At 42.4% G+C, this 23,042-nt stretch overlaps 1 protein-coding gene across 3 annotated transcripts; it reads left to right on the forward strand.

The window, feature by feature from the left end:
* The first annotated feature begins 1,752 nt into the window (after positions 1-1,752).
* Positions 1,753-21,861, forward strand: dph7 (diphthamide biosynthesis 7). 3 transcript variants are annotated; one of them, XM_074670867.1, is made up of 10 exons: positions 1,753-1,839; positions 2,180-2,348; positions 3,411-3,544; positions 3,633-3,720; positions 5,448-5,542; positions 11,026-11,183; positions 11,319-11,391; positions 11,482-11,547; positions 19,051-19,223; positions 20,729-21,861. In XM_074670867.1, exons 2-10 carry the CDS (start codon positions 2,217-2,219, stop codon positions 21,118-21,120), a joined length of 1,311 nt encoding a protein of 436 aa, XP_074526968.1. In that variant the 5' UTR covers positions 1,753-1,839; positions 2,180-2,216; the 3' UTR covers positions 21,121-21,861. The 3 variants fall into 3 exon arrangements, with proteins under 3 accessions (XP_074526968.1, XP_074526967.1, XP_074526971.1); XM_074670866.1 differs by having other exon boundaries at positions 2,211-2,348; positions 20,729-21,859; XM_074670870.1 differs by lacking the exon at positions 1,753-1,839 and adding an exon at positions 1,864-1,977 and having other exon boundaries at positions 2,211-2,348.
* Positions 21,862-23,042: the final 1,181 nt, after the last annotated feature.

The raw sequence follows: 23,042 nt of genomic DNA on the forward strand, positions 1-23,042 counted from the left end.
CCATCATCAGTTTTCATTTTAAAAAACGAAATTAAATTGATCTCACTGGGGGATGTCTGAAGACTCATCTGTTCAGGGAACGCCCTTTAATCTGGTCCTTCTCCTCTTTGTCCTCAGGGGTAGAATGAGTCAGAAGGTCTCAGACCCAGCTCTTAGTGAACTTCCAGCACTACTTACCTACTCACTGAATGTTGTTGAAGGTTTGTGAATGTTGTGGTTAGTTATGTGCTATCAAATATATTACATTATTCTTCATGGGAAAAAAGAAAAAAATTCCATTTGCTTGCAATGGCAGCACCCGCAGCCAAATAACTTGTAGCACTTTGTTTCGCACTAAGTAAGGTTTTCTCTTCTGTCTAAATTCTTGCTTGTGTTGTACGTCACTTTGGACAAAAGCATCTGCTAAATGAAAACCTGCTATCAAACTCCATGATGCAGGTATTAAGCATTGAATGTTTTGTTGGTCAAAAGACTTTCTTGGGCTGACCTATGATTCAGGTGTAGTTTGAGAGAGCTTGCTCAGAAACAGTTGACAGGGAAAATGGAACCCCCCAAGGTTCAGTAGTAGTAGTAGTAGTAGTAAAGTTTATTCAAGACAAAATAATAACAGACCTTCTTCCTGTTATGATAAATGAATATATATGTATTTTTAAAAAATCCCACATCTCTGTTTGCTGACAATAGCGTTATCTAGAGGTGAGGGAAAAATATGAAGCGTCCGCAGCTAAGACCACGTTAATGATATTTGGCCAAAAGGGACATTCATGATTTAAATCATGAATTGTGTAAATGTTTCTTAAAAAGGGTTCAGTTTTTCAACTGGGGGGTACGGTTGGACAAGAGACTTAAAATTTGAAATTCATGTTAAAAAAAAAATGTTTATACATTTGAGAAAATGAATAACATCATCAGAGGCCAAGCAGGAAGCCATTTGGTAGCTGAGTGGTGGGCATTGTATATGATTAATCAACCCATAATAAGATCTTCACTGGATTTTGTATGTGTTGTGTATGAATCAGCTGCTGACACTGTTCTTAGCAAATACGATACAATCCAGTCTGCTGGTGTAAGTTGGGGAAACTGCCTTGGAAATCAGAAGAAATAGGCTGGGATCTGTTACTGGAGTAAATGAGATGGATGTGAATTTCAATGGCTATGTCCCTTTTGGGAGATTGTTGGGAGATTGTGATTTATTGGTCAGGAAAAGAAATCTAACTTCATGTAACACATTAAACAGCTTGTCATTGCAGACATTAGGCTTGAGCAAAACAAAGTGTCTGGTGCTATCTGGGTGCCTGGGTGAAGTTTAATGTTGTAGTGTTTATAAAGAAAAAATTAAGTGTCAGAACAATGGCATGTTTTTATATGCAACCATCAATCAAAAGAAAGTTTCAAAAGAAATGTTTGCTTAAATCTGGATGAAAGCACAATGCAGTTCTACTAGGCTGAAGTGACTGGGTTCGGGACAGTTATTTAAAGGGAACTGGTAAACACCCTGATGGTCTGTGTGGAAAGAAGGTAACATTTTGCTATGTTGTGTTTGTTTGTGATAAATGCAGGAATGAAAGGGATCAGTTTTACATGGATTTATCTGAACTGAGTCTGTCATCTTTCTCCTTTAAGTCTCTTTTTTCTGCTGATACAAAATTTCAATCTTTTGGGGCCGCAGTTATTTCTTAAACGCTGCTGGCTTAGATATGAACGAATTTATGGACCGCGGGTGGCAGCATTACCCTCTACAGTCAACAGCCTGCCGGAAATCGAGTAGAAGAAGAAGAAGAAGCTGATGACGCGACGACGCAACGGGTCTTCGGCTTGAACTGTTGGGACCCCTCACATGTGAGTGTTGTTGGGGATGACTTGTTTTGGAGTTTATTTGGTTTAAACTAATGTAAGTTTGAGTGTGGAAATGATTCTCATCAAGTGAATCTCTGTAAATCCTCTGGAGTTTCGAATTGGGGAAAAGTTCGAGCTGTAGTGAGTTTGCTATAGCCTATTAGCTAACGTCGAGTCCACACACACTTATCCAAAGATTATAACTTTAACGTATTATTTGTATTTTATGAGCTCATATGAAAGTCTGATTGAAATGACAGCCCAAGCTTCGAATTTTCAAACGCTTATCAATGATAAACACGTGTTCCAAATGAAAGAAAAATAGGTGAATTGTGCATTTTAGCTCATCGGCACAGTAACGTTATGCTGATCAGGTGGTCATGGCTTGGAAGTCGAGGACCCGAAATCTACAGGTGTATGACACGGAGCTGAGTGCTGACACCGTGGAGTGGTGCCCTGTTTCACCATACCACGATATACTGGCTTGTGGGACGTATCAGCTGCATAAAGGGGTGAGATTCCACACTATCTCTCTTTTCTGTTAGGGGACTCCTCCAACAGTACAAAGCTCTCAATCTGTTTTTGCAAAGCAGAAAAAATGGTCACATGTTTTGCTGAATTGAAATACCACAACAGAAACCTCAGTATGATCTCACATTGCATAGTGAGTGGGATGAGTGACTGGTTTTATGAATCCTGGGCACATGGATTAGCTGCCATAGAACCTGTCTCCAGTTCCATTCAGAATGAAATAAAGACAGAGAGGAGAACCAATATAAATAGTTTTAATTTGTATTGAAGGGATTCTATGAGGAAAGAGGTGTCTAGAGACTAATGAGATGAAAAGTGACATCTGTTGCCCAATATGGATTAATCAGCTCCCCCAGAAAGAGAAGATGCAACATTTTCCACATTAGTGCTGTCCAAAAAATCAGTTTGAACACAAACCTATAAAAAGTTGTGGTGAAAAAAACTGTTAAGGATAAGAAAAACTGTTCTGGAGTTGTGAAAGAAAAAAAAAGATTTACAAAATTACTAAAAAACTGACGATACAAAAAAAACATTTGGTGCAATTTAAATTTATATTAGGTAAACATTTGAGTGTCCAACTAGAGGCTGACCCTTGGAACAGCTTCTGTTTGGTTGTTATTCTGTCCTTTATCTATTAGTTTAGCCCTGTTAACAGCCATGCAGTCAATGACAGGAAAATGTCATTTATGATAAAGCTACATTTTTGTGGTTATAAACATCAACAAAATATTATGACAAAAAAGTGGCATAAAGTACAGAAAGTATTGACTAGAGCAGAGTAAGATAATAGAAAGTAAGCCCAAATGTGATGAAGTTGGCATCTATGATCCATATTTACTGTCCCCAATTACCTTGGAGGGTGAGTATGATGGGTGCAGACCTAACATTGATTCAAAGAGACCAGACATATCTGCAACACACACACACACACACACACACACACACACACACACACACACACATACATACATATATGTATGTGTATATTTATATGAACTCTAGCAACATGCCTGATACTTGATCTCATCCCTTTCTTACTGTAGACCGGTGAAGAGAATGCCACCACAAGTCGAACAGGTCGCTTGTACCTGTTTGAATTTCGTCGGGAGGGATCAATGAGCCCTCCTCTCTCTGAATTACAGCGTATGGACACAGCAGCAATTTTAGACTTGAAGTGGTAAAAAAAAATCAGATTTTACCCAGTGTGGCTATTCATGTCACTGCCTGCCTGCATCCCTCTTGTTAAATCTGTTGTATTTTCTCAGGTGTCATGTTCCATTGTCAGGGAAGGCCGTGCTTGGGATGGCAGCTGCCAGCGGAGAGCTGCAGCTTTACACACTCAGTAACAGTCAGGTGAGAAATGTAGCATCAGAACAATCATCTCTGTATTGATTGTATTGCTTTGCTGTTTATGGATGCTGTCACAAAAGACAAGTCTTTTGGAGGTTAAGTGAAACAACTTCAACTGAATCTTGGTATCGCTGTGCAGTTAAGCAGTAGGGATGAAACGGTTCACAAAGTCCACGGTTCAGTTCTTATCACAGTTTTGTTGTCACAGTTTGTGGTTCGGTTTCGGTGTACGTTGTTGTTTCTAACACCCCAGATTACCATATACCCTAATAATCCACTATTAACAGATTATTTTGAATCAGTTTTGTCTGAAAGAATGAGGCTGTTTCCCATTTCAAACATCATTAAAGCTGAGGGAAACATTGCTAGTTTCAACATGCCAGCTCCTCAGTAAGGAAAGTCACTATTATCTGTCCCAGAAGTCACTAAAAGCCACTAAATGACGCTGCTGTCTAATTAGCAGAAAAATCCATTTGTATGTAACTGTCATGGACTCTGTAGGAGAGAGAAATAAGGTGGAGAGACAGAAAGCAGGTAAAACACAACATCATGAATATGTTTACAACTACAAATCAACTTTCTTCTGTCCATTCTTTTTTTTCTGTCTAAATATCAACCCTCCCCCTTTATCTGGGCTGGGGACCGGCAGAAGTGACCATAATGAGACACACACTTGGTGATTCATGTGAAAGCAGTTGTCTGCTCTGGAGCAGCAGAAGGAGACTGCTGGGAGTGAGGAGGACAATCTGTCTGTGTTTGTATAGGGGAGGGACTCATACACGCTGACCATTGAGGAGATCAAAACACCCCTTAACCTCAGATTCTCCAAACTCCAGGAAAGTCACAAGAATCCTGGTCTTTCAAAAAACTCCCAGAGGGGTCTGAAAAGTCTTTGAATATGGCAAGAAAAGCTCTGAGTTGTCAACACTCAGTGGTGGTTTTATCTCCACTTTCTTATGGCCGTCATCAGAGCTCACACTGAATCTAAAGAGCTCCCAGACAGGGGAACCACTCAACGCCACAGGTACACCCTCTGACTCTGTTTGCTCTGCTGGTCATGTAAACAACACACAGGCCTCCACACAACTGTCCTGCTGTATCCTTCACCTCATGTTGCATATGCGTATGACCGGAGCTACAAACTGGCTTCACACCAAGTTGTAAAACAAAGAAAAAAGAAAAACACAAACCGAACAAAGAACACACGCCCCAAACCGAGTGAAAGAAACTGAACAGTTCAGATTTTTTTCATAAACTGTTCATCCCTATAACACAGAGAAACATTTATTTAAAAGAAGAAAACACAGGCTCAGCTGCTTAATTTAACGGAGAGATGAATCAACAATACTTTCAGCATGACTGTCACATTTCTATGAGGCTTAGGGTGTCATAATTTTGGGATAGTCTAACAAAAGTGAAACATGAGATTTGATGAGAAAACCCCTTAAACCCTCAGTTCTATCAGTGAAGTGTCAAAAGTCTACAGGCTCTCATGAATCATGGCAGCTGGTTATATGAAGACGTCCCTCACAGGTTGAAGATGCATCAGCATAATCCCATGCCCTTCACACCAGAGTAAATAAGGTTATTCTCTCTGCTGTGGTTTACAGTGGAGCTTTAATTGCAGGATGTGTGTGTTTGCTCTGCTTCACATGTCATGAGCATGAGGCTTGCTGTGACTCCTGTTGATGATGTGCGATTCTGCTTTCATGGGTGTTTGACTCCAGTAGGAAGGAGGCCGCAGTCTGCACGCTCTCAGCAGTTTGGAGGTTGGAGTGCAGCGTCTGGCTCTGTCATTAGACTGGTCCACTGGAAGGATGGACAGGTAACATTCTCAGCATGATCCTCAGTCAGGACACCCTCAGCTTTATTTTTTATATACTACAGTGAATATAACTTTGATTCTGGCAAATTTGACTCATTTTGCATGAAAAAGGCCACATTCTGGATCTTGTGTTGTCTTATGGATTAAATGTACAGGTAACTGAAATCCGTCATACACCCTTATCCAACCATCTACATGTTTTATTTTCTTTCTCACTGACTGCACCCTCAGCTACAAACAACACCCCCGTCCGCTGTCTCTGTATTTTAAATTCTGAAACTCCTATGAAGTTCCTTGCTGCTCCCAAAGGCTTGGTCTTGTGTTCTGTGGACGGTCTTGGCGACCTCAGTGTGGATGTCTTTTTGATTATATTTGATTCAACTGCACGGAGAAATTGGACTCCGTTGTATGGAATGAATATCCTATCTTAAATCAAGAGCATTTTAAATTCATTTGAGAGCAGTATTTTATTGATTTCATGCTCAGATTTTGTGATATTGTCTCTCAAAACTCAGCTCTTGTGCTCAAATTTGCTCTGTGCGTGCTCAAACTGTGTCCTTGGGCTCGGACATAATGCTACTAGTGCAGATTTCCTGTGCTCACACTCCGGTTCCTCCTCTTGCGCTGAGGGAATTTTTGCTCACAGATCTCTGTCTGCTCTCAAATTTTTTGTGGAACAACCAATAGAAGGCTGACTAGTATTGACCAATCAGATTATCCCTGTTTGTTTATGGGTGTGTTTGCTGTTGTTCACGGAGTGTCACATATGGGCGGGCACTCTTTCAACCTGGTTTATCAGCCCCTGACCTCTGGGGCAGTAATAAATGTGATTTCTTAATTTATTTTGTTCACTATTGGAATCAAATATCATTGAATAAATACACGGATGCCCCGTGTTTTTCACTGAAATAGCTATGTTGTATACTCATAGCTGCATGACACAGTGCTCTTTGCGGTGTGATGGTGGAGAAAACAGTGTCACCATCATGATGCTAGTCGGACAACAGCTCTCATAAAAATGGGCCGATAGAGTCAAGAAAATCAGGCTTGTGTTTTAAATTCATTTTAATGAAAACTATATTCGGCTGTGCACTGAATATTTTATCATATACCTAGCAGAGGTAGAACCTGAGTGTGAGCGCAGGAAATCTGCACAAGCAGCATTAAAACTGAGCACAAGGAGACAGTTTGAGCACGTGCAGAGCAAATTTGAGCGCAAGAGCAGAGTTTTGAGAGACAATATCACAAAATCTGAGCATGAAATCAATTAAATACTGCTACAGTAAAAATAAAAACAAGGCTTTTCAAGAAACAATTAAAATTCTTCAGTGAGTTTACAAAACTTACTAAAATAACTTCAAATGATTGAGAACACATCTTTAGTTTTCGTCTTTCTCAATCTGTGTCGTACATAAACTCCTTACTTTTACTAATCAGGAGTGCTGGCAGGCTGCCAACACTCCTGATTATGGAGGGAGTCTCCCATTTTTTAACCCTTTCCCCCGCTGTTCTCCTGGCTTGTGATTTCTCCTGATTATCCCCCAACTTTAAGTATGTTTCTGTGACCGCTAATATTTTTCAAAGTCAGATCAAGTCCTGTACTTGGGCGTTATATCAAAACCTCAAAAACCATCCACCCCTGTCTCTCTTAGTTGGTTTGATACAAAGACGCTGCAGGACACCTCAGAGACAGGTAACTGTGCTGCACTTGTTGTCGAAGAGTTTATCAGAGCCTTAGCTGTCTAATCTTTTTCATTTTGATTTTTTAGGTGTTGACACGACATGTTATGAGTTATCGTGAGTTATCAATTTTTCAACCAGTGCAAGAGTTTATAAAGTCTTGCACTGGTTAAAAAGTTGACTCATCCTGTTGTTCGCCCTGATCTCTCTATCTAACATAAACTCCGACATGCTCTAACGTAGCATCCTCTTACGCGACGGCACTCCCTCTTCAGAACAGGAGAGAGTGCAGGTGGAGGAGACTGACTGAGCCAGTGAAAGAGAGAGAGAATTCAAACCACATCTTGTACAGTGCCTGTGATAGAGGGAGCATTAAGATATATACAGTCGCACAAATGCGACCACGTGAAATTTTTACTGGCAGAAGCTGAAAAAATGGTCGCAGTCTCGAGCCCTGCCACGACTTTGAGATGGTTTCAATCTTACCTCTCTTAGGACGGGGTCACACTGGTAAACTGTGACGTGCTTAGGCACGCTTCAGCCCTAAAGCGTGTTTTAAATGGCCAGTTTGACCGCAGCCATGCCCTGCTTCAGCACGATTCACTTCTCCGCTTTGGCACGCTTTGGAGAGGTGGGCTTCGGCATGGTTTACTTCATGCATGAGCACAAGCACGCGGACAGTGTGTGTGATCCATGCTGTATGAAAACCCCGAGCGCATTCCCACAATCATTTTCAACAGTAGCAGGGTGTTACAGGGCTGTGTGACCAAAACGACTGATCATATGTCTAAAAGTCTCTAAAGTTGTAGCAGTGCTCTCTGTGTCTCACTGTGCTGACTGATGAGATCGTGCCCCATGTAAACAGATGCTTCACAATGACGTAGGCGGGCCATGCTTGTGTGATACCTGCCAAAGTCTGGTTCATATTGGAGTAGTGTGGTCGCTGGCCGAACTCTCCAGCAGGGGAACGGGTCTGCAGGGGGGCAATCGTGCTTAAGCACGGCACGGTTCGGATGACCAGTGTGACCACGCTCTAAGAGACAATTTTATGTACACATGGGCCAGTTTTCCTCCATAGTGAACCCTCTGACATGTGGGGTTCCCCAGGGTCAATTATGGGCCCCCTTCTGTTCTCTGTATGCTACCCCTGGGATCGGTCTTTAGGAAGCATGGCGTTCCCTTCCACTGTTGTGCTGATGATGTTCAGGTATATCTGCCTTTACGCGCCTCTAACAAAGATTGTCTCAAGGCCATACTAAACTGTATGCATGATGTAAAGGCATGGATGGATTTAAACTTCTTAAAATTGAATGAAGTCAAAACTAAAGTCTGTCCTGTTCTGTCACCCTGTCCTGGGTCAGGCGTTTCTAGTTCCTTTGGATCTCTAGCACCTTACATATAGTCCTATGCCAGGAACCATGGTGTAATAATTGACAGTGCTTAAAAAGTTGACAGGTCAGCTCAGTTGTTCAAGCCTGCTTTTTTTTAAGCTAAGGCTTCAAGCCAAAGTAAAGTCACATTTGAGCCAGAAAGATCTTGACAGGGTTATTGCTTAATGCTTTTGTTACATCTCACCTGAACTACTGGAACCCCTTGTGTGTGGGGATTGAGCAGTCAGAGCTCAGTCCCCTGCAGCTAATACAGAACACTGCAGTTGGTAAAGAACACTGCAGCTGGTACAGAACACTGCAGCTGGTACAGAACTCTGCAGCTGGTACAGAACTCTGCAGCTGGTACAGAACTCTGCAGCTGGTACAGAACACTGCAGCTGGTACAGAAGGCTGCAGCTAAAACAGAACTCCGCAGCTGGTACAGAACTCTGCAGCTGGTACAGAACACTGCAGCTGGTACAGAACACTGCAGCTGGTACAGAACACTGCAGCTGGTACAGAACACTGCAGTTGGTAAAGAACACTGCAGCTGGTACAGAACACTGCAGCTGGTACAGAACTCTGCAGCTGGTACAGAACTCTGCAGCTGGTACAGAACTCTGCAGCTGGTACAGAACACTGCAGCTGGTACAGAAGGCTGCAGCTAAAACAGAACTCCGCAGCTGGTACAGAACTCTGCAGCTGGTACAGAACTCTGCAGCTGGTACATAACACTGCAGCTGGTACAGAACTCGGCAGCTGGTACAGAACTTGGCAGCTGGAACAGAACTCTGCAGCTGGCACAGAACACTGCAGCTGGTACAGAACTCTGCAGCTGGTACATAACACTGCAGCTGGAAGAGACTCTGCAGCTGGAAGAGACTCTGCAGCTGGTACAGAACTCTGCAGCTGGTACAGAACTCTGCAGCTGGTACAGAACTCTGCAGCTAATACAGAACTCTGCAGCTGGTACAGAACTCTGCAGCTTGTACAGAACTCTGCAGCTCGACATAACACTGCAGCTGGTACAGAACTCTGCAGCTGGTACAGAACTCTGCAGCTGGTACAGAACTCTATAGCTGGTACAGCCACCTTTTTACTGTCAAAGCACTTTGGTGGACCACTGGCTGTTTAAATGTGCTACATTTATAAAGCTGACATTTACTTATATGATGATTAGATAGGTTACATTTCTCACTGTCATTTATTGGTTTCTGAAGAGATGAGCCTTAAGCTTCTTGGCAAACTGCTATTATGCACCAACCTGTAGGGCAACTCACCAATCATAAAAATAACCTTTTTGGTTCTTACTAATATGTTGTTTGATGTGTTCTTAATCCTTATATTTTTACTTTGGCAAAATGTAAAAAAAAGCCTCTTTTGAATCTGAATTTAATAGCAGTAAAAAAATGAGCAATGCTCCAGGGAGACATTTTAATGCCGCGGCCACACCAAATGTGAAGTGCAAATTTAATTGCGCAACACGCCTGTAACTTGCCGCGTGAACACTTGAGTCTGGACGCTGGACTATTTTGACAAGCTGAGGGGCGAACAGGGGCGGGGTACAGAGCCTGCTCATTTAAAGACGGAAAGCCCAAAAGAGCATCTGAAAAACAATGAGCTGTGGTTTCAAAAGCATGAAAGGAGTGTGTGAAAGCTTTGGAGATCACAATCAAGGCCTGCTGCCTCTCCCTGGTAATCTACCTCGACTGGCCTTGCCTGGCTGTTCCCTGCAACCTCATCCTCGACCCCCCACCTCAGACCCATGTTCCCGGAGGTCTCCCTGTGAATGAAGGGGTTGAGGAAAGAGAGAACCACAGAGAACTTCCATCTTTTTCCTGGCTCTGCCCCTGCCCCGCTCCTCCCTCCTCTCTATCAGGCTCAAAACTCCACTGAGGAAAACACAGTCAGACTCAGTTATAACCCATGCAGGCAAATCCAGCTGGAAACGAATATTTACAGAACTTACCTTCAAAACCTGTCTCCTCAGTGACTTTCACCCAAGCCTGCTCCTTTTTTTCTGCTCTCTGTAGAGTACACACATCGTATCTTTTAACTCTGGATAATGACACACCGCACAGATTGTTTTCTCTTCCATTTCCCGGCGGGTTGGGGTCAGAGCAGGTGGCGGTTGCCCCCCAACACCATCAAATCAATGACGTCGTGGAGGAATGTCATCGCTGATTGGCGGTCGAGGCAAGCCTTCACGCGAATTTGCGTCAAAAGTTCAATATTTTCAACTCGAGCTAATTTGTGTCTGCCGCCCAAACGCGTCCAACGCGTCCAGCACGTCCAGCACGTCCAACGCGCCGTCAGGGGAGAATCTTTGACTTTGTATGTATGCAAATTGGCGTGTGGTGTGGCCGTATCATAATGCTTCATACTTGTGTCTGGGATTTGATGGTGTGCTTGTTCCTCTGTTTGTGTCGGCAGCAGTGACATACGGGTGGTGTGCAGTGACTCTGCAGGCTGTGTGAGTGTGCTCACACTGGCTGAAGGAAGCCTGGCAGCTCTGTCTCAGTGGAAGGCTCATGACTTTGAGGCCTGGATCTCAGCCTTCTCTTACTGGGACACTCAGTTGGTTTACTCTGGTAATTTGTGCAAAGTTAAAATACTTGAAGCGGTTTTTGTGGCATTTTGTGTGACTGCACAGTTCTGATTGTCAAAGCTCTTTAATTGTTCCTCTTCAAACGTTTTACTCTGTGTGTTTTTCTTATCCCCAACAGGTGGCGATGATTGCAAACTTAAAGGCTGGGATCTCAGGGCTGGCCCCTCCTCTCCCACTTTCACCAGTAAAAGGTGACGGCTGGTGCTGCTCTCATCCCACTGATAGTGGATGGTTGTTTTCGGCAAAGTGCTTCATCAGTTTCCGATCTGTTCTTTTCTCAGGCATTCAATGGGTGTCTGCAGTATTCACAGCAACCCACACCAAGAGCACATCTTAGCAACAGGAAGGTAAATATGATGAGGAACATGGAGAAACCTGACTCAGGGGCTCCCAAACACTTCAGGCTGTGACCCCAGTAACAGTGGTGCCAGAGGCCGGCCTTGAACAACCATATTTTCCGCACTATAAGGCGCACCTAAAAGCCTTCAGTTTTCTCAAAAGCTGACAGTGCACCTCATAATCCGATGTGCCTTATATATGGATCGATATTGACTATGTATTTTCCGCACTATAAGGCGCACCTAAAAGCCTTCAGTTTTCCCAAAAGCCGACAGTGCGCCTTATAATACGATGTGCCTTATATATGGATCGATATTGATTAATCATGGCTACTATAGTCAGGGGGAGTCGTCGGAGTAACAGCGGTAAGCAGTAGAACCTGTAAAGAGGAATTCTGCTACCTGCTAACATTAGCTCACAGGCTGGCCCGGGCTTCTTCTCTTGTTTATTGTTAGAGCAATACAGCGCCCCCAAAGGTCTGGCATTTGAACTGATCTCTGGAAACGGCTTTTATGGACGGCAGAAACGGCTTCGTCTTTACAGCACACTTTTTTTGAAAACGGCACAGAAAATAGTAGGATAGAAAAATGTGCGGCTCCATGTGAATGTAGCCTGAGTTTGACTGACTTACAGTTGTATGAAAAAGTTTGGGCACCCCTCTGAGGCTACATAATAATTTACTTTGTCTTTACAGGAAATGATCAAAGTGGCATGCCATTCATTTCCTAATCAAAGCTGAGTACTGGGGTGTTTTTGAGACAAACACTTTAAGTGTGGCGATATTCAATTGTATGTAATTAAATCAAAGGTTAGAAATAGGCTGTGCAAAAATTTGGGCACCCTTGTCATTTCACTTTATGAATACCTGTAACTTTTTATTGGAATACAAAATTGGTCTGATGAGCTCATTCAGCATTGAACTCCACACACAGGTGTATCCAATCATGAGAAAAGGCATTTAAGGTGGCCAATTTCAAGGTGTTCTTCTCTTTGATTCTCCTCTGAAGAGTGGTGACATGGGGGCTTCAAAACAACTCTCAAATGACCTGAAAACAAAGATTACTGAGCATTATAATTTAGGGGAAGGCTACAAAAAGCTATCTCAGAGATTTCAGCTGTCAGTTTCCACCGTGAGGAACATAGTGAGGAAATGGAAGGCTACAGGCACAGTTCTTGTAAAGGCCAGAAGTGGCAGGCCACGAAAAATATCTGAGAGGCAAAGGCGAAGGATGGTGAGAATGGTCAAAAACAACCCACAGACCACCTCCAAAGACCTTCAAGATCATCTTGCATCTGGGCCCTGTTCTACGAAGCAGGATTACTGCCTAGCGAGATAGCTTTGAGGATAGGTTCCAGATTCCCTGTTCTACGACACGGGATCACTCCTCAGCGAGGCGAGTCTCCATGGCAACGTACGCTGAACGGCTAACCTGCTCCGGGGCCGGTTAGGTTCCAGATTGAACTCGCGGACTATAAAAACCCCGCCCACTGACCAATGAGCCCTCACGAAAAAGGCTTGTCTTTTCTTAGACGATCCCGTGGACATCGGAGCCCGACCCACTCTCTTTTTCGGATGACCACCTTTATGAAAGTTACCGGTTTTCCAGAGAGGGGTTGGTAGTACATGACACTTTCTACAGGTAGTTAAAGGAAATGAAGAACTCTCATTGCCGTAATAAGATCTTCAATGCCAACACTTCTGTTCCATGACAATATTTTATTGCCCGTATTAAAATTATGACAGGAATTCATGTAGGGCTCGTGTGGGCTACATGTCTCACAAAAAATGTTAATACGATAGGAATGAACAAATGAATCAATTCATCTAAGAAATAAATTAGGTATGGTGCATGTTACAGTAAAAGTGCGTGGTGAACAGTGCTATTTCAGGATGATAATGGCACAAAATGTTTTTTTTTTTTTGCTCTGCACTTACGCATTTAGACTGTCAGCAATTTTCTGCCAGTACTCCTTCCGTACTTTAGCAGCGGCGACAGTGTTGCTTTTAACATTAATTACATGTTTCACCTCGTCATACTTCCTCATGATCACCTCCTGCTCCTCCTGTGTGAAATATGCGGTCCTTCTCTCTCCAGCCTGCTCTGATGCTCCAGACTGCTCCATGTTCGCGATTGGTTAGATGCAGCGGGCTCTGCCTTATATGTGTGCACGCGCTCATTGCCTAGCTGGATCCACTTATGAGGTTGATAACCAGCGTCGTAAAACCGTGTAGCGAGACCTCCGGCTACCGCGCTCAGTTCAGCAAGGTAGCTCCAAGGCTATCTCGCTAGGCTGAACTTGCTTCGTAGAACAGGGCCCAGATGGTGTGGATGTGCATCGTTCAACAATTCAGCGCACTTTGCACAAGGAAAAGCTGTACGGGAGAGTGATGCGGAAGAAGCCTTTTCTTAGCACACGCCACAAAGTGAGTCGCTTGAGGTATGCAAAAGCACATATGGACAAGCCAGCTTCATTTTGGAATAAGGTGCTGTGGAGTGATGAAACAAAGATTGAGTTATTTGGGCATAACAAGTGCCGTTATGGATGGCGGCAGAAGAACACGGCATTCCAAGAAAAAAACTTGTTACCCACAGTAAAATTCGGTGGAGGTTCCATCATGCTGTGGGGCTGTGTGGCGAGTGCTGGTTCTGAGAATCTTGTTAAAGTTGAGGGTCGCATGGATTCCACTCAATACCAGCAAATTCTTGAGAATAATGTTCAAGAATCCGTCACAAAGTTAAACTTACGCTGGGGCTGGATATTTCAACAAGATAACGACCCAAAACACTGCTCAAAATCTTCTCAGGCATTCATGCAGAGGAACAAATACAATGTCCTGGAATGGCCATCCCAGTTCCCAGACTTGAATATCATTGAAAATCTGTGGGATGATTTGAAGCGGACTGTCCATACTCAAAAACCATCGAACCTGACTGAACTAGAGATGTTTTGTAAGGAGGAATGGTCCAAAATACCTCCATCTAGAATCCAGACACTTATTACAGGCTTTAGGAAGCGACTGGTGGCTGTTATTTCTTCAAAAGGGGGCTCAACTAAATATTGATAGGATTTTTCTGTTGGGGTGCCCAAATTTATGCACGTGTCTAATTTTGTTCTGATTCATATTGCATATTTACTGTTAATCCAATAAACCTCATTTTACCACTGAAATATTACTGTGTCCATCAGTTATTTGATGGATCAAATGAAGTTGCTGGTACAAAACCCAATGATTTATAAATGAAAATGATGGAAATTGTCAGGGGTGCCCAAACTTTTTCATACAACTGTATCTGACTGTTTTGTTGACATTCCCTTTAGCGCAGCTCCATCTAGTGGATGCATAACGCAACCCCAACCACTACTATAGCTTCTACTCTATGCGCCTTATAATGCGGTGCGCCCTATATATGAAAACAGTTTTCAAATAGGCCAGTCATTGAAGGTGCGCCACTGCGCCCTATATTCCAAAGCGCCTTGTAGTGCGGAAGATACAGTTAACGGCTGATGTGTAAAGAATGAGACGACCTTTGTCCACGTTGCTGTTTCCTAAATGAACCTGCCTCCACTGATCCGGTCATTATCCCAGTTTAGTCACTCCAGGGTTCTTCAGCACGGAAATGTGGAAAACATCAAACATTTTCTCTTTGCTTGTTTTTCACTGCTGTATCCACCTGTGCTCTGGACCCACCCTGTCCTTCTGTCATTGGCTCCTCAGTCAGAACTTTCAACTTTATTTTATTTGTATGGCACTTTTCTTGCTTGTGCAACACAAAGTGCCTCACAGAGGATAAAAACAAAAGGGAAGACCAAACAAACAAAGAAAAAAACAAAAAAAAAAAACAAAGACAAAGGAATACCATTAAAACCCCAAACCTCCCACCCCCACAAATATACCCATTGCAACACGGTAACACCCACGCACATACATAGACATGCATACCGGCACATACAAACATACACGCACGCACACACACACGCACACACACACACACACACACACACACACACACACACACATAGACAGGCTGTTGATGAGGGGACATGGCTGGGCACCAAGATCTGAGGTGAGGAAAAAGCTACCTTTGGGGGCTGCGCAGACCAGGAGGAGCCATGGCCCATGGCTGAAAGGGGCGCCACCACAGGGACCACCCCAGCCCAGGCAAACAGGAGGCTCCACACCAAGGTGTAGAGCTCACTAGCCACCAGGGCCGGAGCCATCCATGGGACAGCGCCCCAATCAGTGGGCCAGAATCTGCTCCCGGTGTGGCAGGCCCCCAGGAGGAAACACTGGAAAACCGAGGGACTAAAATAGTAGAATGAGATAAAAGGTCTAGAAGCTAAAACTGAAGGAATAAAACAGTAGAGATTAAATAAATCTTTATCCTAACATAAACATCAAACAACATTGAAATGAAACAACATAATAGAACAGGATAAACTAATCTAATAAATAGATAAATAAATAAATAAATAAATAAATAAATAAATAAATAAATAAACAAAACAGAATTAATAATAATAGTATAAAGTAGAGTCATAATAAAAAAGTGTAAAAATAGGGGTAAGCATAAAAAGAGGTTAATCTAGTTAGTTAAAAGCCTGATTTAAAAGATGGGTCTTGAGCCTCTTTTTAAAAATATCAACATTCTCTGCGCCCCTGAGGCTCTCCGGGAGGCTATTCCACAATCGGGGACCATAATAATAGAATGCCGCCTCCCTGTGAGTTTTAGTTCTTACTTGTGGTATTGTTAAAAGACCAGCACCGGAGGACCTCAGGGTCCGCGAGGGTTGATAGGGTAAAAGTATTTCAGATAGGTAAGATGGGCCAAGACCGTTAAGACACTTAAAAACTAATAAGAGAACCTTAAAATCGATCCTGAAACGCACGGGGAGCCAATGCAGCGATTTTAAAACAGGCGTAATGTGCTCCCGCCCTCTGGTCCTCGTCAGCACTCGTGCGGCTGAGTTTTGCAATAATTGTAAATTGTGTATGTTCTTTTTGGGAAGACCAGAGAGCAGGGCATTACAATAGTCTAAACGACAGGAGATAAAAGCATGCATTAGTACCTCCGTGCTGGCCTGAGAGAGAAACGGGCGGACTCTGGCTATATTCTTAAGATGGTAGAAACCTATCTTCGTTATGTTTTTAATGTGTGGAATAAAAGTGAGCTCAGAGTCCAAAATCACGCCCAAGTTTTTTACAGATTTTGAGGATTTAAAATCCTGTAACTTAGGTAAGAGTTTCTCTCTCTGGCCTTCAGGACCAATAACTAAAACCTCTGTTTTGTCCTGGTTGAGCTGTAGGAAATTAGCTGCCATCCATGACTTGATGTCTAAAATGCAGTTAAAAAGGGCATCAATTGGCCCTGTATCATCAGGAGACACTGCAATGTACAGTTGCGTATCATCAGCATAGCTATGGAAGCTGATGCCGTGCCCCCTGATGATGTCCCCAAGGGGTAGCATGTATAGATTAAAAAGAGTTGGACCTAAAATTGACCCTTGGGGAACCCCACACTCTATCTTATGGGTTCCTGAGGAACATGTATCCATACTTACAAAGAAACTTCGATCAGTCAGGTAGGACGTGAACCAGTTAAGAACAGTACCAGAGAGGCCCACCACATTCCTCAGTCTATTTAATAAAATGTGATGGTCTACTGTATCGAAGGCGGCGGTTAGATCCAGTAGAACCAACACTGTGAGTTTGTGGTTATCTAAATTACATCTGGTGTCATTTAAAATCTTTAAAAGTGCTGTCTCTGTACTGTGGTTCATCCTAAAACCAGACTGATGAGTCTCCAGAATATGTTTTAAGTTAAGAAATTCATTAACTTGGTTTAAAACAAGTTTTTCTAAAATTTTACTTAAAAATGGTAAGTTGGATACAGGCCGGTAATTATTTAAAACATTTGGATCTAAATCATTCTTCTTCAGAAGGGGCTTCACCACCGCCGTTTTAAAGGAGGTGGGGAAGACACCAGTCTGAAGAGAGCAGTTCACCAAATATAACAGCTGTTCCTCAAAGAATCCATAGAGTGTTTTAAAAAACGGTGTGGGAATTGAATCTAAAAGGCAGGTTGTGGGCTTTACCTGGGAGAAAACTCGACCAAGTGTCCTCGCATCAACCAGGGCAAAACTCTCCAGTGTTTCCTCAGGTAAATTTGATGATCCAGGTGTTGGAAGCTGTTGGAATAAAAGACTGGATCGAATGTCGTTGATTTTTCTTCTGAAGTGGTCTGCAAAGTCCTCACAAAGGGCATAACTCGGAGTCATAGAGGATCCTTTAAAATTTTTGTTAGTTAAACGGTCAATGGTGGAGAATAAAAATTTTGAGTTATTTTTATTGTCTTGGATTAAGTTTTGGAAATGTAAGATTCTTGCTTGTTTCAGTGCGTTATTGTAAATTTTGAGATGCTGGCGTAATATGTCATAATGGACTGTTAATTTAGATTTTCTCCATCTCCTTTCAGCACTCCTGCATTCCCTTTTGAGTTTTTTAATTTCTTCAGTTCTCCACGGGGATGTGGGTTTTGATTTAACTGTTTTAATAAAAAGTGGAGCCACTGAATCCAGTGCTGACTTCATATTTTTATTCAAGTTGTCAGTGATAAAATCGCAGGGTGCTGGTAAAATTTCTGCAGGAGTGCTCTGTAAAATCTGGATAAAATTTGCAGCCACTTCAGAAGTTAGGTAGCGTTTTCTCACTGTTCTCACAGGGGCCTCCCTCTGATTAAAACTGGTGATTGTAAAAAACACACAAAAGTGGTCAGACACAGCCAGGTCCACAACAGAGGGCGCTCCAATGGACAGACCATAAGATATAACCAGGTCCAAGGTGCGCCCCCTGCTGTGGGTCGGCTGCGTGACGTGTTGCTTAAAATCAAGACAGTGTAAGAGGTTTAAAAATTCTCTTGAGATTAAGTCCGAGGAGATGTCCACGTGCAGATTAAAATCACCAGTTATTAAAATTCTGTTAAAAGTGGTATGAATGATTGATAAAAGCTCTGAAAATTCACTAATAAAAGAGGTGGAGTACTGGGGTGGTCGGTAGACTGTTATACAGAGGATAGGTGGGCTGCTAAAAACGAAAGCATGGTACTCAAATGATGAGTACCTATTAAAAATGATTTCTTTCGCCTGCATATCGGTCTTTGTTATTGAGGCCGTACCACCCCCTTTTCTGCACCCTCTAGTTGAAAATAAAAAGTTAAAATTTGGTGGGGAAGCCTCGGTGAGAACAACAGGTGCATCAGTGCCGAGCCATGTCTCAGTAAGGAGAATACTGTCCAGGTTGTTTTCCACAATAATATCATTAACAATAAAAGATTTGTTTAAAAGGGAGCGCACGTTCAGCACAGCCATTTTAGCATCTAAGCTGAACGTGCGCTCAACGCATTTTTCCAGCGGAACATTAAAAGCACATTGTGGTCTAAAAACAGTCCTCCTCTGTCTCTTTTGTCTATGTGAGATTATTAGAAGTGTGATTAGGTTCTCTCTCTCTGTAGTTATGACGAGCAGGTTTTGCTGTGGGATGAAAGAAACATGCGGCAGCCTTTCAGTGAGACTCTTACGGGTGGAGGAGTGTGGAGGTTGAAGTGGCACCCCACCCATCAGCACCTGCTGCTGGCAGCCTGCATGCACAATGACTTCCACATCCTTCACTGCAAGCAGGCCTTAGGTGAGTGTGAGATGCTGGTCAGGTTGTTGTTGGGAATCTGCTGTTTGGTGTGGGGGATCGACCGCTTCCTGGCTGATAACAGTACTTTATAAGGTCTGGTAGCTTTCCATGATTTAAAGTGACAAAATTCCCTGTTTTTCTCGGCCTCTGTCCGCTTTGTTTCAGCCACTGTCTCTGTAAGACTTCCCACTCTACAAATCCTCTTTCCTCTGATTGGCCAGCCCTCTGGGGACCTAACCTTTTGGCATAACTTGGGTTGTTTTCCAAACCGCCTACTACATTAGCAGTGCCTATTAATTTGGCTGAAATTCAGTATGTAGTCGGTAGTATGCGAAATAACATGCAGAATCTGCAGTACACTAAAAACCCCCAGATGTCCTACTGATCCAAGAAAATATGTCAGTATGCAACAGACCAGTCTACCTGGCATACTGTTTCCTACAATGCACGGCACTGACACTGTTTGGCTATGGGGTGGCAGGTTTAGGTGAATTACTGCCATCTAGTGGACTGAGTCAGCACTATAACTACAACACAACAACATAAAGGTTGTACGGTCCGTGAGATAGAAGTGAAGTGGGGAGAAAGAAACACAGGTAAATCTTGTGACTTCTAGCTGCAAAAGAGGTGTTTTCTTCTACAAATTCTTTAAAGCCCATATAAAACACTAATTACCCTTTTTAAACCATACGTGGATTATATAGAACTTTTTTTATCATTCGCTGTAACAATAAAAATCCAGATTTTTTTTTTAGTTAATGATGTTACTTTGGAGTATGATTAGAAATCAAGTATTATGATTCCGTGTGATATGATTAACAAAATAACTCAATGCCAAGATATGCCTATTCCTTGTTTTGTATATTTGTATTAAAGGCCAGAAACCCCCAACATCTGTAGCTCTGAGACTGGAAACCAGAGTAGTATACTTCAAAACAGACCCACCAGAACCGTCATACTACATACTACAAGCAAAAGCAGTAGGTAGTATGGAGTGCCTACTACTTACTTCATCTATATGTTGTATGTGGTAGGCGGTTTGGAAAACAGCCTTGGTGTTTTAGGTCCGCCCCTCCAAAGTGTCATGAACCGGTTAGATCCTTATGCAATGTACTGTACTGCAGATCTTGTGAAGTGCAGTTTTTTTTAACATGTTCACACCAGTTCATGACAGACTCGGGTATTTTCACATGTATAAGTTTAAAAATCTGCACTTGCCTTTGCTTTTGGTTGCCATGTTTAGAACATGGGAAAGCACAATGATCCCTCTCTAAGTTTTAATCCAAAGACAATATTCTCTTTGTTTGCTTTGCCAATGCCACATGATCCTGAATTTTCCTTCAGGGATTGATAAGGTTTATACTGTTCTCCTCTGTTAGCTGCTACATGTGTATGGTCTCATGCCCAGTGAAGTCTCCTTTGCCCATAATGAGCAAATTTTGGGGCTGTTTTAATTACACACTGTTTGTTTTAAAACCATGTTCCCTTTTCCTGTCATGATATAGAGGGTAGTGGAGCGCCATGTCCCATCTTAGCCTCCTACATCCTCCACAATTCACTGGCATATGGAGCTGACTGGTCCCGGCTCTCCCTGGAGGAGCCTGCTCCCTGCTCTCCTCCTGCTGCAGAATCAAAAACAAGCTTCACAGAGAGTGGAGGACACTTGAGGATTCAGTATGAATCTCCCACTGCTAGCTTTGACACTTCCCTGGAGGATGATGCAGGGCGGTACATCCCAGAGGACATTACACTCCCATCTAGCATCCCCAGCGTAGGCCCAGTCATCAGTTTGAATGAGGATGCTCTGTCACAGTCCTGTCTGCTAGCAAGCTGCTCCTTCTATGACCACATGCTGCATGTGTGGCGTTGGGACTGGGCTCCAGAGGCTCAGCAGTGACTGTTCAGCACTGACACGGTAAAATGTTAGTCACAGTATAACCTGAACACAAGTGAAGCAGAACATATCCTGACTGTTTCAGGGGTATAATGTGTTGTTTTACTAATCCATCTTTACAATAAGGTCCCTTCACTTAAGATGAAATGTGATAAAATATGCATTGAGGACAAACCAATATATTTTCATAACACTGGTTTTTATATGCTTCTATTATAATCCGTGTACAAACCAACTTTAAACAACTCAGTGCAACACTTGAGTACCTTCACTTCTGAACAGCATCAAAAGTATCGTAGAGGTTAGCACCAGCTCATAATGTTTCAGTAATTGAAGGTGTTTGTGCATCATGCAGGATGTCTACAGGGTACTCCTTATTTGTTTAAAATACTTTTCTAGACAAAGATGTCCTTAGCAACCATTTTTCATCAGACCGTGATCAGCAAGTAAAAGATTTTACAGTTTAACTGTGTAAATGACTGTTATGTCATTTCTATGTAAACGATTATTTTGCCAGGCATTATGTTTGGGATTATCAAGTCAGCCCTCTGGAAATTGAGTCTATGGTTGTGGCTGTGAAGGCCAAACATCTAATAATAATTGCTGCTATCAAAAGTTGTAATTTTCTCCTCAGATGGTTTGAATAAATGCTTGATTATTGTTCATTATTCTCAAGTCTCCTTTAATAAGAACTGAAGCTGCTGAAATGATGTACCTGTAGTAGGACGCTTAGTATTCTGAATATCATTCAGTTTTTGTGCTTGAGTTGCTTTCTCTGTACTTGTGCATTTTAGAACCAGTACCACTTGTACTCCAGGTGTTTTTTTTAAGTTTTGTATTGAGCCACATTTTAAGTTTGATCAGTAATCTGAGTTAAAAAGCAGAAGGATCCAAGCATGTGCACAACCCATCTGTGGGAGCTTTTCATGCTCTTTGTCCGTACAGATTTGGGATGCTGCGCCAAGGTACCACCTCTTGGCTCAAAGTGGACAGTGGACTTACTGTTTGAAAAGTCCATCAGTGTAAAACTAAAAGAGGTCACTCATTATGTTATTAGTCATGTCAGTGTACATAAAACTCAAAGTTATTACAGATCTCTGTCATTTTGGTCTAGCTCAGTTTAATGCACCCAGGACAGAGCTGCACATTCAGATGGACACAAACATTTGATTCATGCTGAAATGTGTGTTCAGGTCAATATAAGTACCATTTCCTTTCATTAGAAGACATAAAACCTTTCTTGCTCTCATACTTTCACACGAGGGCATTACATTTTCAGTACTCTGAAAGCTCTCAAAGCTGCTTTTTAAAAAACATATGACTCGACAATTAAAGTTCTGGAAATAAATCCTGTTTTTTTCTAAAGCCCTCCTGTTTTACAGACTTAAAGAAATGTGTCATGTCTTTAGGTTAAGACATTTGTACATTTAATAAGATAAATAAGTTAGTTGAAGAGTTAGAAGTGTGTATATTTCATGATGCAGTGTGTTGGAATGTTTTGCGTAGAGTCGTCGGAGTGACACCTCTTCACTTGTGAGGATCGTTCAATTTCCAAGTAGAGTGAGTGCTCTGTATGCACATAGAGGATCTTGGACGTATCTCCGGTAAAAAAAAAAGTTGAGACAGGAGGAATGTAAACATTAGGTCGGAAATGACTCATGACTCATAAACACACCGTACTTCTAAACGTTTGATCCCTGGAAAATATTCGTCTTTGTAAGTATCTGTGTGTATAGAAACATAAATTTGAGGTCAGAATTGTATTGTATTTGAAAGCACAATGCTAACGGTTGATCGTTGATACAGTTATATGTTATGGTTAGAATAAATAGCTACCGGTATTTTGTACAACGGCGCTTAATGCACAGTGCAATGCGATTTTTTCCTGTATCTTGCAGTTACAATAATTATACTTCAAGAGACCT

This window comes from Halichoeres trimaculatus, unplaced genomic scaffold, assembly GCF_033239565.1.
Source record: "Halichoeres trimaculatus isolate MK-OKI-2021-1 unplaced genomic scaffold, fHalTri1.1 fHalTri1_scaffold_5, whole genome shotgun sequence".
Taxonomy (NCBI): domain Eukaryota; kingdom Metazoa; phylum Chordata; class Actinopteri; order Labriformes; family Labridae; genus Halichoeres; species Halichoeres trimaculatus.